At 34.1% G+C, this 13548-nt stretch overlaps 1 protein-coding gene across 1 annotated transcript in view; it reads left to right on the forward strand.

The window, feature by feature from the left end:
• Positions 1-13548, forward strand: part of LOC100377606 (pyridoxal kinase-like) — a 28993-nt gene that overhangs the window by 7473 nt on the left and 7972 nt on the right. The window contains exons 2-6 of the mRNA XM_006812076.3: positions 3770-3929; positions 4988-5195; positions 6864-7012; positions 8761-8882; positions 9443-9509. Coding sequence (XP_006812139.1) covers positions 3770-3929; positions 4988-5195; positions 6864-7012; positions 8761-8882; positions 9443-9509 — 706 coding nt within the window. The remainder of the gene's footprint in view (positions 1-3769; positions 3930-4987; positions 5196-6863; positions 7013-8760; positions 8883-9442; positions 9510-13548) is intronic.

The following is a 13548-nucleotide window of genomic DNA, read 5'->3' on the forward strand; positions in this document are numbered from 1 at the left end:
TTTCGGACTTCATCTTGAAAACTGCTAGTCTGATTGCTTTGATACTTGGTGTATATGTTCCTTGGGTAGGCCTCTTTTAGATTTGTTCATTTTGTGAAAATATCTTCAATTTTCTAATTTTGGTGAATATTTTTGGTAAAAAGTGATATATTCACTACGTTCAATTACCCACCATAGACTCTGGTCAGTCAAAATGACTATTTTGAACTGTAGGCATTAATCAGCGATTCTGCCGGTGACGGAGAGATAGAATCTAGGTCAGGGGAAGCCCCATGACCTCAAGATTCTTTTACCCTTACGTCACAAACCCACGTGACTGAGGCCACCTGGCATATAGGTGCTACAGGTGGATCTTTCTCAGATTTGTTCATTTCATGATGATATCTTCAATTCTCTAATTGAAATGTTTATTGCTAACAGCGGAGCTATCTCAGCCGAGTGGCTGCTTGTTTCCTTATATGGGGTGGACTACATTACCAACATTGACTGGATATTGAGGTCACATTCAGATACTTTCTTCTATTTACATTAGATGCAGAAACACTTTAGCTCAATGGAAATAGAACCCGTCACTCACGAAAACATTCACACAGTGCAAAATATTAGTAAATTATTACTACAAACAGGATACATATGTATAATAATAAGATTATCACTAGACAGGGTCCATAGTGTTGGGAAAATCCTTTGAAAGTCTTTGGATTTGTTGAGGTGTTGGAAATTCTTTGAGTTGTCTTTAAATTACAGGAACAATAAAAAAAAAATGTGAAGTCTTTAAATTTCTTCAAAGTTATTAATTCATTTTTGAAAGGCCCATTTTCTCCAGGGAACTACCATATCCTCAGAACTTTGATGAGCCTTGGTGAAGATGTCTTAGAAAAATGCAAGAAAGTTTGGGAAAGGTCTGGAAAAGTCTTGGAAATCATTTGGCTCTTGGTACTATGGACCCTGCTAGAATACTGCCAAGTATGCGCTTCACTCCAAAGTCAATAGGGAATTCTAGATCACATAGATTGTAGAATTATTTGCAAGAGTTATCAATAATTTATGCAAACATTTAATGCCAATCCGGACTCCTCTGCATTGTTATCGCTCTTACAAAAGCATGCATTATTTTTATTGTACATACATGTATGTAAATGTTAAAACATACTGTAAAATACTTTATTTTCGCTTTGATTTAATTTACGCTGAAGTAATGATTCAGTGTAAATAAAATCCAGCGAATATACTATTTTTCCTGTATTTTACATTCAACTCGCTAAAATTCAATGAAAATAAATTCTATACAAAACACCTAAAAACTTGATTGATTTCAGCTAAAATAAAGTATAGTAGAAGCCTACTACATTTGATATATAACAATACCTATTAATAGCAAATTATTAAATATAATATTTTTTTTTATTGCTTGGTCATAAATCCTGGTATACAATTTGTTCCATTCTGTGTTACTAGTAAACAATGTGAAAGATGGCATATTATTATACATCTACCGTATATGTACGTAGCTCTGAAAATAATAGAATTTACTGTTTTATGAAAAGCCGGATAAAGTCTGCATACATTTCAAAACATTTCTCTATGTTCAAATTTTCCTTTTATATTGGGTTAACATTCAAGCACTTTGTTTACCTTGGATGCAGAAATACTACTGCATGGGACAGAAAAAGAAACTGAGAACAAAAGTTTGCACTGCACAAAACGTTTTTCATTTCTAATTCTTTCGTTAAATTAAACCTACAAGCAAGAAAAAGATGTATAAGGTTATCCCAAGAAATACAGCAGCGTATGTACTCAGGCAGTATATGGTAATATTACATCACTTGTTGCTATGAGTAAGTCAATTTGCCCACTATACTGTCTTTGTGCATGTATAGCTGTATTCTTGTGACACCTTGTACATGTATGTATCCTAATAATATTTCCACCTGAGGCACCAAATATGACGCAAACAATTTTGTAATACTACGAAAATGGTTGTTGTTTATTGAAATATTTTTTTTTCTTTAAAAATATTTTTCTTATTTCATTATCCTTTCATTAACCAGGGGTATAATTTTTTGAAAAAAGGTACATGTTGGGTATTTTTTGACCCTGTTTATAAAAAAAAAAAGTAAAAACTGGTTACAGGTACGCATAATATTTTTTGAGGTTCAGACAAAATCAACCTTTTTAGCTCCGCTGTCGACTTTGTCGAGCGGAGCTTATCATATGAGTGATTGTCCGTCGTCGTCCGTGTCAATGTTTTACTTTTTCGACTTCTTCTTGATAACTACAAGCCTGAATGCTTTGATACTTGGTGTATATGTACCTTGGGTAGACCTCTCTTAGGTTTGTTCATTTCATGTTGATATCTTTAATTCTCTAATTTTGGTGAATATTTTTGTCATTTTTGGTAAAAAGTGATATTTTCGACTTCTTGTTAAAAACGCAAGTGCAATTGCTTTGATATTACATATATAGGTACTACATGTGGACCTCTCTCAGATTTGTTCATTTTGTAATGATATCTTTAATTCTCTAATTTTGGTGATTATTTTTGTCATTTTTGGTAAAAAGTGATATTTTTGACTTCTTGTTAAAAACCGCAAGTCCAATTGCTTTGATACTACATATATAGGTACTACATGTGGACCTCTCTCAGATTTGTTCATTTCGTGATGATATCTTCAATTCTCTAATTTTGGTGAATATTTTTGTAATTTTTGGTAAAAAGTGATATTTTCGACTTCTTGTTAAAAACCGCAAGTCCGATTGCTTTGATATTACATATATAGGTACTACATGTGGACCTCTCTCAGATTTGTTCATTTTGTGATGATGTCTTCAATTCTCTAATTTTGGTGAATATTTTTGTCATTTTTGGTAAAAAGTGATATTTTCAACTTCTTGTTAAAAACCGCAAGTCCAATTGCTTTGATATTACATATATAGGTACTACATGTGGACCTCTCTCAGATTTGTTCATTTTGTAATGATATCTTTAATTCTCTAATTTTGGTGAATATTTTTGTCATTTTTGGTAAAAAGTGATATTTTCGACTTCTTGTTGAAAACCGCAAGTCCGATTGCTTTGATATTACATATATAGGTACTACTGTAAAATCTGTATTAAAAGCTGCAGCTTCTATTAAAATGGTACAATGCAACAGAGGGGATGCGGCTTCTATTAAAGCATCTACACGTATGAGAAATGATGAATTTTTGGTTCTCAATTGTTCAAAATGAATAGGTGCGACTTTTATTAGGGATGCGGCTTCTAATACAGATTTTACGGTACATGTGGACCTCTCTCAGATTTGTTCATTTCGTGATGATATCTTCAATTCTCTAATTTTGGTGAATATTTTTGTAATTTTTGGTAAAAAGTGATATTTTCGACTTCTTGTTGAAAACCGCAAGTCCAATTGCTTTGATATATTATACATATAGGTACTACATGTGGTCCTCTCTCAGATTTGTTCATTTTCTAATGATATCTTCTGTTCTTTAATTGCCATGTGCATTGCTAACAGCGGAGCTATCTCAGCCGACAGGCTGCTTGTTTTTTTATGGTATCCATGCTAGTTTCTGTGGAATTGTGTTCAATGTTAATATACACAGGATGCATGGGTACATCTTAAATATGTTTACTCACGTGTGTGTAACTTGTAATGAACATTGAGATTGATTAATGGTAATACCAAATGGGGATGTGCTTTGTCAATGCTTGTTTTTTCATGATTAGATTTCAACGTTAATAAAAATAATGCCTTGTTTTTTCTAGGTACTTGGTTTTGAAGTAGACGCTATCAATTCTGTTCAGTTTTCAAACCATACTGGTTACAATGTATGCAAAGGTCAAGTTTTAAACTCAACTGAACTCCAGACGCTGTACAGTGCATTAAAAGAAAACGACATAGATCATTATTCGCATGTACTCACAGGTACGAGTGTATTTCCTACATTACCGCTATATTTCAGACACCAAAACATTAACATTGCGAGCTAAGTTGCTGACTGCTGTTAAGTATTTTATTTTCACTAATTTATTGCTGAAGAGACAAGTCAGTGGAAAAAATCCTATGAAAATGACATTGTTTTCTATAGTTTACTTTCCAACTCAACTCAACTCAAAAATCAGTGAAAATAAATTTCAAACAAAACAACGAAAATGTCTTTTCAGCGAAGATTAATTCCAACTATAAATAAAATTTATAAATATAAAATATAAATCAAATATTTTACAGTACACTGTACATTGGGTATGTTTCAATAGCACAAAATGGGAAATCTTCCGCCATTTTTGTTACACATGCAAGTTACCTCAGCGTGAAAAATGATTTGTTTATTAAATAGAGAAATGCTCAGGCACTTTTAAACGCAACCAAGATTTGACCTAGTTGGGTTAAACCAACATTAAAAGAAAATATCAAACTGAGTATTTGAGGGACACACAAAACTAAAGTTTTGTGGAAATAGATTCACTATATTCAATTGTATTGTAGCGTATATGTACAAACATGCTCTCTTAAACAAATTTAGTTCAAAATTGATCTGAAGATATAATTGGTTGACTGTTTTCTACAGTTTACTTATTTTCTAATTTTCATGAAATTTAGCTAATTGCTGGACACTGGCCAATTTTATCTAAACTTACAGTAGTATGAACATCGCACATGATTGGTTACTGATGCACGTCAGATTGTATTGTGATTTGATTCCAAATAGATGCCTCAAACTTTGCATTGAATACAAGTAGTTTGTTTTCTCGTGATCATTTCTCTATTTCACGTTCTCTGCACTATTGTGAATTCCATTCCATTCAAAATTTGGATAATGACCTTGCATATTCTATAGATGCATGTTATTTACACCAAATCCACTAATTTAAAATTCTGAAATCCCATCTGGGTCTTTCATTTGTAATTAATTTGTCATTTCAACTTTGTCTCCCATTTTAGATGTCTCGCATTACACAATCTTGTATTGTTCTTACTCACAGGTTTTGTCGGTTCAGAATCATTTTTATTAGAAGTCGTCAATGTCATAAAAGAACTAAAAGCCAGAAATCCAAATATGCTGTTTGTATGTGACCCAGTACTCGGTGACTTTGGCGTTGGTTACTATGTGCCAAAAGAATTGACGCCAATATACAGGGAGAAGTTGTTACCGCTTGCTGACCTTATCACGCCTAACCAGTTTGAAGCAGAGTAAGTAAAACCGTGTACATGTATGTGTTTCTGAAATATTAAATATGGTACGGCGGTATCCTGTTTATTTAATAATTTGGATTGTATTGAATGAGTGTGTACTTAGAGCAAACTGTGTGGAATGTCTTCCTAGCTTACTAATTTTTCACAGTCTTCCGGTGCATAGAGAAAGCGAGAAATTTATTTTAGTCGACACCCAGCTAATTCTGTTTCTAATCATTACTGCCTATCAGTGAAACTTTTCTTACTTACTTGTACTTTTCTTCGCTGGATGACTCCTTATTTTGTGGTAGAATTATAATAAATAACATTTGTTTTCAATAATCTTACCTTTATTTACATAATATGCCTAATTATGCATGTAGACATTTGATTTGGACAAACTAATGAGTAACCAAAAAGTTAAATAAAGAAAGACAAATTTAGAATTTATAAGTCTTAAAATTATTTCCCAAATACTGTGTTAGGTCAATCAATTTTCTTGGGATGGTGCAATTGAGGTTGAAAATGTTCACATTTAATTCGTTTTCTGTAATTATGGTTATGTCAGTCATGTTTTTAGTAAAAATCTGTAATGATTACAAACGCTTTTTCGGATTTTGAAATGTTTTTTTTTTTCATTTCCTTACAAGTTTGTGGCTAAACCATCATCATTTGTCACAATTATCAGCAGTTAATTTTAGTTGCTATAAATTTAATAATTCATCATTTTTATATTTCACAGGACTCTTTTCTACACAATCTTAATTTCATTTCCAATCCAAATCCCTTTTGAGATTACATTTCATCCACTCACTTTCTCTGCATTCTAGTTTAATATACGGTACATATCTATCATAAAAAATGATTTGTTTTCCAAGAATGTTTGGCTTGCCAAAGTGAAAATAAACACTCTGGCAATGTTCCAATGGTTTAATAATACTGTAATGTTGCTAGGAAGATTGTTAGGAAGATAGATGTAGCAGTTTGTCTGATCAGTTTAATTCGTCACCCACTGTAATATAGGATCCCTACAACATTGTGGTTTGAATTTGTATGGCAAGGTGACTGTACATCCTCTGTCGACTTTGTCAAACGGAGCTTATCATATGAGTGATTGTCCGTCGTCGTCATCGTTCGTGTCAATGTTTTACTTTTTCAACTTCTTCTTGAAAACTACAAGCCTGAATGCTTTGATACTTGGTGAATATGTACCTTCGGTAGGCCTCTCTTAAATTTGTTCATTTCATGATGATATCTTTAATTCTCAAATTTTGGGAAATATTTTTGTAATTTTTGGTAAAAAGTAATATTTTCGACTACTTTTTGAAAGCTGCAAGTCCAATTGCTTTGATATTATACATAAAGGTACCTTAGGTGGACGTCTCTCAGATTTGTTCATTTCATAGTGATATCTTCAATTTTCTAATTTTGGTGAATATTTTTGTCATTTTTGGTAAAAAGTGGAATTTTTGACTTCTTGTTGAAAACCGCAAGTCCAATTGCTTTGATATTATACATATAGGTACGTCAGGTGGACATCTCTCAGATTTGTTCATTTCATGGTGATATCTTCAATTTTCTAATTTTGGTGAATATTTTTGTAATTTTTGGTAAAAAGTGATATTTTCGACTTCTTGTTTAATTTTTTAAATCCTTCAAATAAAATGTTGTTGTTTTTTTCTGCAGGGAATTAACTGGTATAACCATCAAAACTGAAGAGGATGCGTTTAAAGCGATGGAGCTCATGCATTGCAGTGGTTGTAAAAACATTGTCATAAGCAGTACAGAGTTAGGCAAAGATGATACACTTGTGTTGTTAGGCAGTTCATTGACAGGTAGGGAGAGCAATAAATACATACACAGTTAGGCAGAGATTAATGTACTTGCAATGCCTGAGCAAGGTTACAGAGATACGATAAACCTCTATAGGTCGTCGTATTTGTTCACGTGTCGTGTGCATATACATGCACTGTGACTGGCTGCTAAAAGCTAGTACTAGCACCCAAAGTTATATAATGGCGTTGTTCGCTGCTGTTGTCATTAAATATTCAAGTGTGTGTCCCTGTTAATAAAACAAATTAACGATACAGTCACTGTTGTCAAAGCAGATCTAAAGGTAGCACCGATCAGTGAGCGAAATTTGTTATTAAACATTTACATGCTGATTGACAAAAATGTGAATATATGACATTGTAGGGAAAACCATAAATATATATATTTTTACACAGTTAGGCAGACACTATGTAGGTGAAAATGATGTTTGGCAGCTGATGTGCAAAGTTAGGCAAATGTGATCTCATTACATGGAGGAATAGTCAGATGATGATATATAGTTAGGCAACTCAGAGTTAGGCAAAGATGCAAGTTTAACTGCAATAATAGATCAATAGTTCATGTCTGTCAGCTCGCCACCGGTAAACTTTTATTAAAGTTCTCTTGTTTAACATGGCCAGTTCACCAGTTTTCACAGCTCCCATTGATTTCATAGATTTACTTGTCAGTGAGAATGGAATGTACAAATACAGAATATACTGTCCTGCTGCATCGGTATATTAGAAAATATATATATATATCAAAATTTATACTATTGACACAACAAACCTATTCCTTTTATTTTGATAAATATTTGAAAATTTCATCGGCAGTTGAATCCAACCTTGCAATTAAAAAGGTTCGTGTGCATTGATGTCATTAAATATTGTTCCACTGTTATTCCATCACTAATAGAAACCTTTTGTTTCAGTTTGAATTCATAAATATTTATAAAAATTACCGAAATGGGTTTGTTGTGTCTATAGTATATAACATATATATAAGAATGTGTAATAAAGCTGAGACAAAAAAACTTCATGTATGTTATTATCTCTGCCTAACTGTGCACTTCCTGATGACAATGTTCTATGATCATCTTTTAAGTTAAAAATATTTACCGGTATACATTATTATTATACATCTGTCATCGTAACGCCATGAGTTACAGCATGCGGTAATTTTGCGATATTTTACGGGGTATTTTCATCCTACCGTATTAGGAAATGTGAATTCCAAATATGGAATGATTACGCGCCTAAGCGTCCTCTAATAAGAAAAACAGACATGGCTGCCACCAGGATTTGACCGGACTCCATACGAAGAAGTTCTCTGATTCTTTTCTAAGCTTTTTGGATTTCGGCATTCCCATGATGTATCCTTGGTAGGAAAAGATGTATAATAATAAGGTTATTACGAAGATACCAAAGTATGCACTCAGACAGTACGCTGTCGCATCGACCTCCGCTGTGCGTCGCTCGTTACTCCCACTGTACAATCTTAGTGCATACTTTGCAGTATCCTCGTAATAACCTCATCGTATCAGCACTTTGAATTGCCCGGTATATAGGGTAAAATCTCTGTCACAAACATAGTTGCGTTCAAAGTTATGAATTTGACATTCAAACATTTAAATTAGACGCATTGGTCAATAAGATAGCTGTACTACCCTCGAGTATACGTTTTTTACGATAACCTCATATTATTCTTTTTTCAGTGATAATGTTGTCTCATACAGTTTATGTTTTTTTTGTTTTCTTTCTATTTATCATAGGTGAGAAAAATAAAAGACTGCGTCTAACAATGCATAAATTTGATGCTCATTTCACCGGTACGGGTGATTTATTTACTGCGCTGCTGCTTGTGTGGAGCCATACACATCCTGATAATTTAGCAGTAAGTTTTTGGAATTAATTTAATGAGTTACAGAATTAAACAAATAACTAAATAAAACAATAATTGATAGAAAAGATTTTGCATTAAATATTCAAGCAAATTGAACATTGGAATTGTTTCTAATTGTATGCAAAGTATTGGATTTGCTCTAAAAGTGCATCTCCGATTGAAGTGATTTGCTGATATGCACATTTGTTATATAGTGAATCATTAAAATTATTTTGACCATCGATACACCTCTGTAATTTACGTAAGCACATGCACTACTAGTAGCGCAAATACAGAACCCATAAATGTTAAAAAAAGTCATATGGATGTCGAATTACAATAGAATACAATGTAAGAGGAAAAACTCATTTATGAATGCTGTTATTATTATTATTCATTCCATATTACTTACCTAATATCATGCTTACTACTTGAGACATGTTCATAGGGATTACAAAAATGTGATAAAAATTGGCAAAAACCAACAGACTACCGGTAATATCACTATGATGGCCCTTTAATTTTAATGGTAGGTTACCCTGACCTTGATATTCTTTCTTCTTTTTTTTCAGTTAGCGTGTGAGAAAACTATAGCAACAATGCAGAGTGTGTTGAAGAAAACATTAGAAGTGGCGAAAAGTAAGTGTCATATAAGGTTAAACATGAGAATAGTGCAAGTATACATCAAGGCAGTATGTTGATGCAATGCCATACTGCCTGACTGTATACATTGCGGTATTCTCATGACATCTTTTTCTCCTTTTAAAACAACCAAAATGACTACAAAAAATGTTTTGTACTGCACAAATATGCATAAAGGAAGTACAGCGATGTGTTCCCATATTGCCTGAGTGAATACTTTGTGGTATCCTTGTGACATCATTTTCCTCTTTTAAATACTAATTTAATGAGCGATAGCAACCTGAAATGACAAACAAAAAGTGTGCGAATATTTGTCTCAGTAGCAGGATTCTATTTCCCTTATATAACGCTTCTGCTGCCTGCCCCTGGTCCAATGTGAACAAAAAAGTATTTGAATATATCTTGGCACCAAATCATTTACAGTTTGGTAACTCACGAGTATTTTCTGTATATGCTGTAATGGAAAGTGAAATGTTCATTCAGCTTACCAAATAACTGACTGACTCATTACTTTGACCTCCCTATCCACAAAATTCACCAAGTCTTGAAATCGTACGGGTCTGTTTCGTAGTTTGTTGTATGTTTTTGTATGCCACCTTTCTCTCATTCTCCATGGCAGTTTGTATACTATACTAACATATGCAAGTTTTTGTGATGATTTACTACGCCATAAAACGAACAAACTATTTTATGCAACCATAAAAACAGGTTTTGACTGATCATCTGTCAAGGATTCATACTACTAGTATACTACAGTTACTATTTTGCATCTTTTCAGCGGATTTGGTTTTAAAGGCTATTATTTGCTACTGTTTACGGATTTCGTCCAGCACAAGTTTATATTTTAAATTGTCCTTCCATTTGCTGCATTTGCAACTTTTTTCTGTTTTACTTGTATTTGCATCTTCCGTTCCTCTAGCACTTGCTTCACGCCAAAAGCCCTGCCTTTTCAATGGCTGTTGGGGCACGTGATTGACATTGATGACTTTTTTCAAGTCTGCTGCCAGTGTCTGACACGCCAACACTTAATCAAAGTATAGCTTCAGGTAGTGTTGTGTCCTGTACACCATTTTCTATTAACCAAACATCAATTTGATTTATAAACTCATCAAGTGTAGTCATGCATAGCATGATCCACTCACTAAAGTCTTGCTGATTTTGACCTCTGTCTATGAATCCTGGTAATTGTTATCAGCTACAGTAAATCTTTTTTGAGTTCACACACATTCTTTCAGTTTGCTTCTCACAACTGGACTGGTACTGGGATCATCAGTTAACATATTTCTTTCATTAATAAGAATTGTCACCATGGTAACTTTACCTTCTCGCCCTTAGAGCATTATACTCATGCTCTTCAATCTTCTCTGTTTTAACAAAGGCATGTTTTAGATCACTTGTACATTAACAAATGCCGTCAGGCCTTTTGAGTGTACCACATTGTCCTTTTTATCGCTGTCACAAGGTCAATCTTTAGTTGTCTTTTTTTTGTATATATCTATATAGTGGTACACAGTGCAGTCATGTATATTTGCATAACAATGGTGGTGCTATCACAGTGTAGGAGAGTGGGCCACCCTCGTATTTAAAATGGATGCGCCATTATCCAAAGTGTGGCTAGTGGCAAACCATGATTGGCTGAATTTAACTATGCGATTATGTACACCTGGGTATGGGTATAAAAGGCAGTCACACCTTAGCCATGTGCTTCCTTTTTTCCCATTTCGTTTTGGTTTGCACAAGTGAGGCAGGGTCCTGTGCTTTTGCTTCAATTCCTGAGTTTATGTGAACATTGGTTTATGAACTGTTCCTGTTCTGGTATGTAAAGTGGGCCTGTTGCGTGATGTGGAAACGAACATGCTAAGACTCTACATAAGTGCCACACCGGGAGATGTCAAGTCAACAGAAAACAATGTTCCGTGAAGTTGGACATTGAGTCGGAACTTTGCTGTATGCGGTTATCTGCAACAAAAAGGACAACTTCGTCGTGATTCGAGTAGAAGTCAGAAGATTCGCGTAAACACAGATGGTCCAGCGCTGTGAAGGTCGGGAACTGTGAGTGCACTCGGGAAGTTACTAGGTTGGTTAAAGTTACGGGACAATTTATATTATTGTGGACCTTGTGTGCATTAATTTGGAAGCCATTTATTTGAAAGTACATTATTTCATTGTTTGTAATTTATCATGTATTGGTTGTTGCTAGGTGCAGCTCAACTCTTATTTAGGCAGAGCTCCAGAAGGAGTACCTACACTTTATGCAAATTTTTTAAAATTATGCTAATTTATATTTATTCATGACGTGGCAGTTTCTGTGCTCATGAATATTCATTAATTTGTGGGTCAATACATTTTAAAAGGGGCGATATATTATTTTGGGGGGAAGAGTTAGAAAGGGGGATTAGCAATCCTTAGGGGGTCAATACAAAAATAAGGGACCCATTTGGAGAGCAGCCATGCTCCTCGTGTCTGTTGTTGCACGTGACCTACAGCTGTCAACTGTGTTCGTTCTTCGACTGTGTTCGTTCTTCGACGACGACTTCGACTGGCTTCCATGTGGGGTAGTATTCTTGTGTTCTGTTTTCCTGACTTGAGTTTTTGAATCCGCTGTTTATGAGTTTAACGTCTTTCATGTCTTTTGTAGAAGTGTCCAATCCGTGATTCGAACTTGCGATCTTTGAGTTCCCAGCGCACTGTCTTGTCCACTGTACCACGAGTGTCTTCACACAGGAGTTAGGATTTAAGTCCTATTCATAGGAGCACTGTCTTCACTAGCATTCAAAAATCTAACTAAACATACTGGATTCGAACCAGCCATCGCTCACATTGCAGACATAGTACAAATCAACTGAGCTATGTGGGTAGTCATGCAAATTAAATAATTTGTTGTCATATTTAGCTTTATTGCCAAATGGTGTTTGCGAGAAAAAGATGGGCAGGCAAGGGAATTGAACCCAGGTCCTCCTGATCACTATGTAGAGAACTGACCCACAAGACCACAATGGATTGACTGGATGTGTTTGCATTTGATAAGACTATATAGTGTGTATATATATAGAAATACAACATATTTCTATTATTGAGTTACAATTGTCCAAAAAATTGCCAATTTTGTGTTTTTACTTGTGTAAACTATATGCATGCCATAACCCGTTAGTGTACATCTTGCCAATTGGGTGTTTACCATTTGCGTTGCCCATACCTGACCCGACCCTAACCCTAATGCCAAGACACGTTCCTGTTAATAATTCCGTTGCCCATACCTGACCCGACCCTAATCCTAATGCCAAGACACGTTCCTGTTTATAATTGCTCAATAATGATACTCTGTTGTGCACTGTCTGCGGGTAAGTTGCATTGATGTCAACTGATTAAACAAGTCGCGTTTAAGTAATTTCCACTATTAACAAGTGGTTAAATTGTGACAATAAATGTGTGGACAAATATTTGAGATTAATTTTGGTGTAGACAACTCTCGTTTAATTATTTTACACCATTACAAGTTGTTAAATTGAGAGAATAAATGTATGGACTAATATTTAATACTTAGTTTGATGTTAAACAACTCACGTTTGATTAATTCCCACAATTACAGGTTGTTAAATTGAAAGAATAAATGTGCGGACAAATATTTTAGACTTATTTTAGTGTAGACAGCTCTCGTTTGATTAATTCCCACAATTACAAGTTGTTAAATTGAGAGAATAAATGTGCGGACAAATATTTTAGACTTATTTTTGTGTAGACATCTCTCGTTTGATTAATTCCCACAATTACATGTTGTTAAATTGAGAGAATAAATGTGCGGACAAATATTTTAGACTTATTTTGGTGTAGACAGCTCTCGTTTAATTATTTTACACCATTACAAGTTGTTAAATTGAGAGAATAAATTTATGGACTAATATTTGAGACTTATTTTGGTGTAGACAGCTCTCGTTTAATTATTTTACACCATTACAAGTTGTTAAATTGAGAGAATAAATGTATGGACTAATATTTGAGACTTATTTTGGTGTAGACAGCTCTCGTTTGATTAATT

Source organism: Saccoglossus kowalevskii, chromosome 11 (assembly GCF_978046115.1).
Source record: "Saccoglossus kowalevskii chromosome 11, keSacKowa6.1, whole genome shotgun sequence".
NCBI classification, from domain to species: Eukaryota; Metazoa; Hemichordata; class Enteropneusta; family Harrimaniidae; genus Saccoglossus; species Saccoglossus kowalevskii.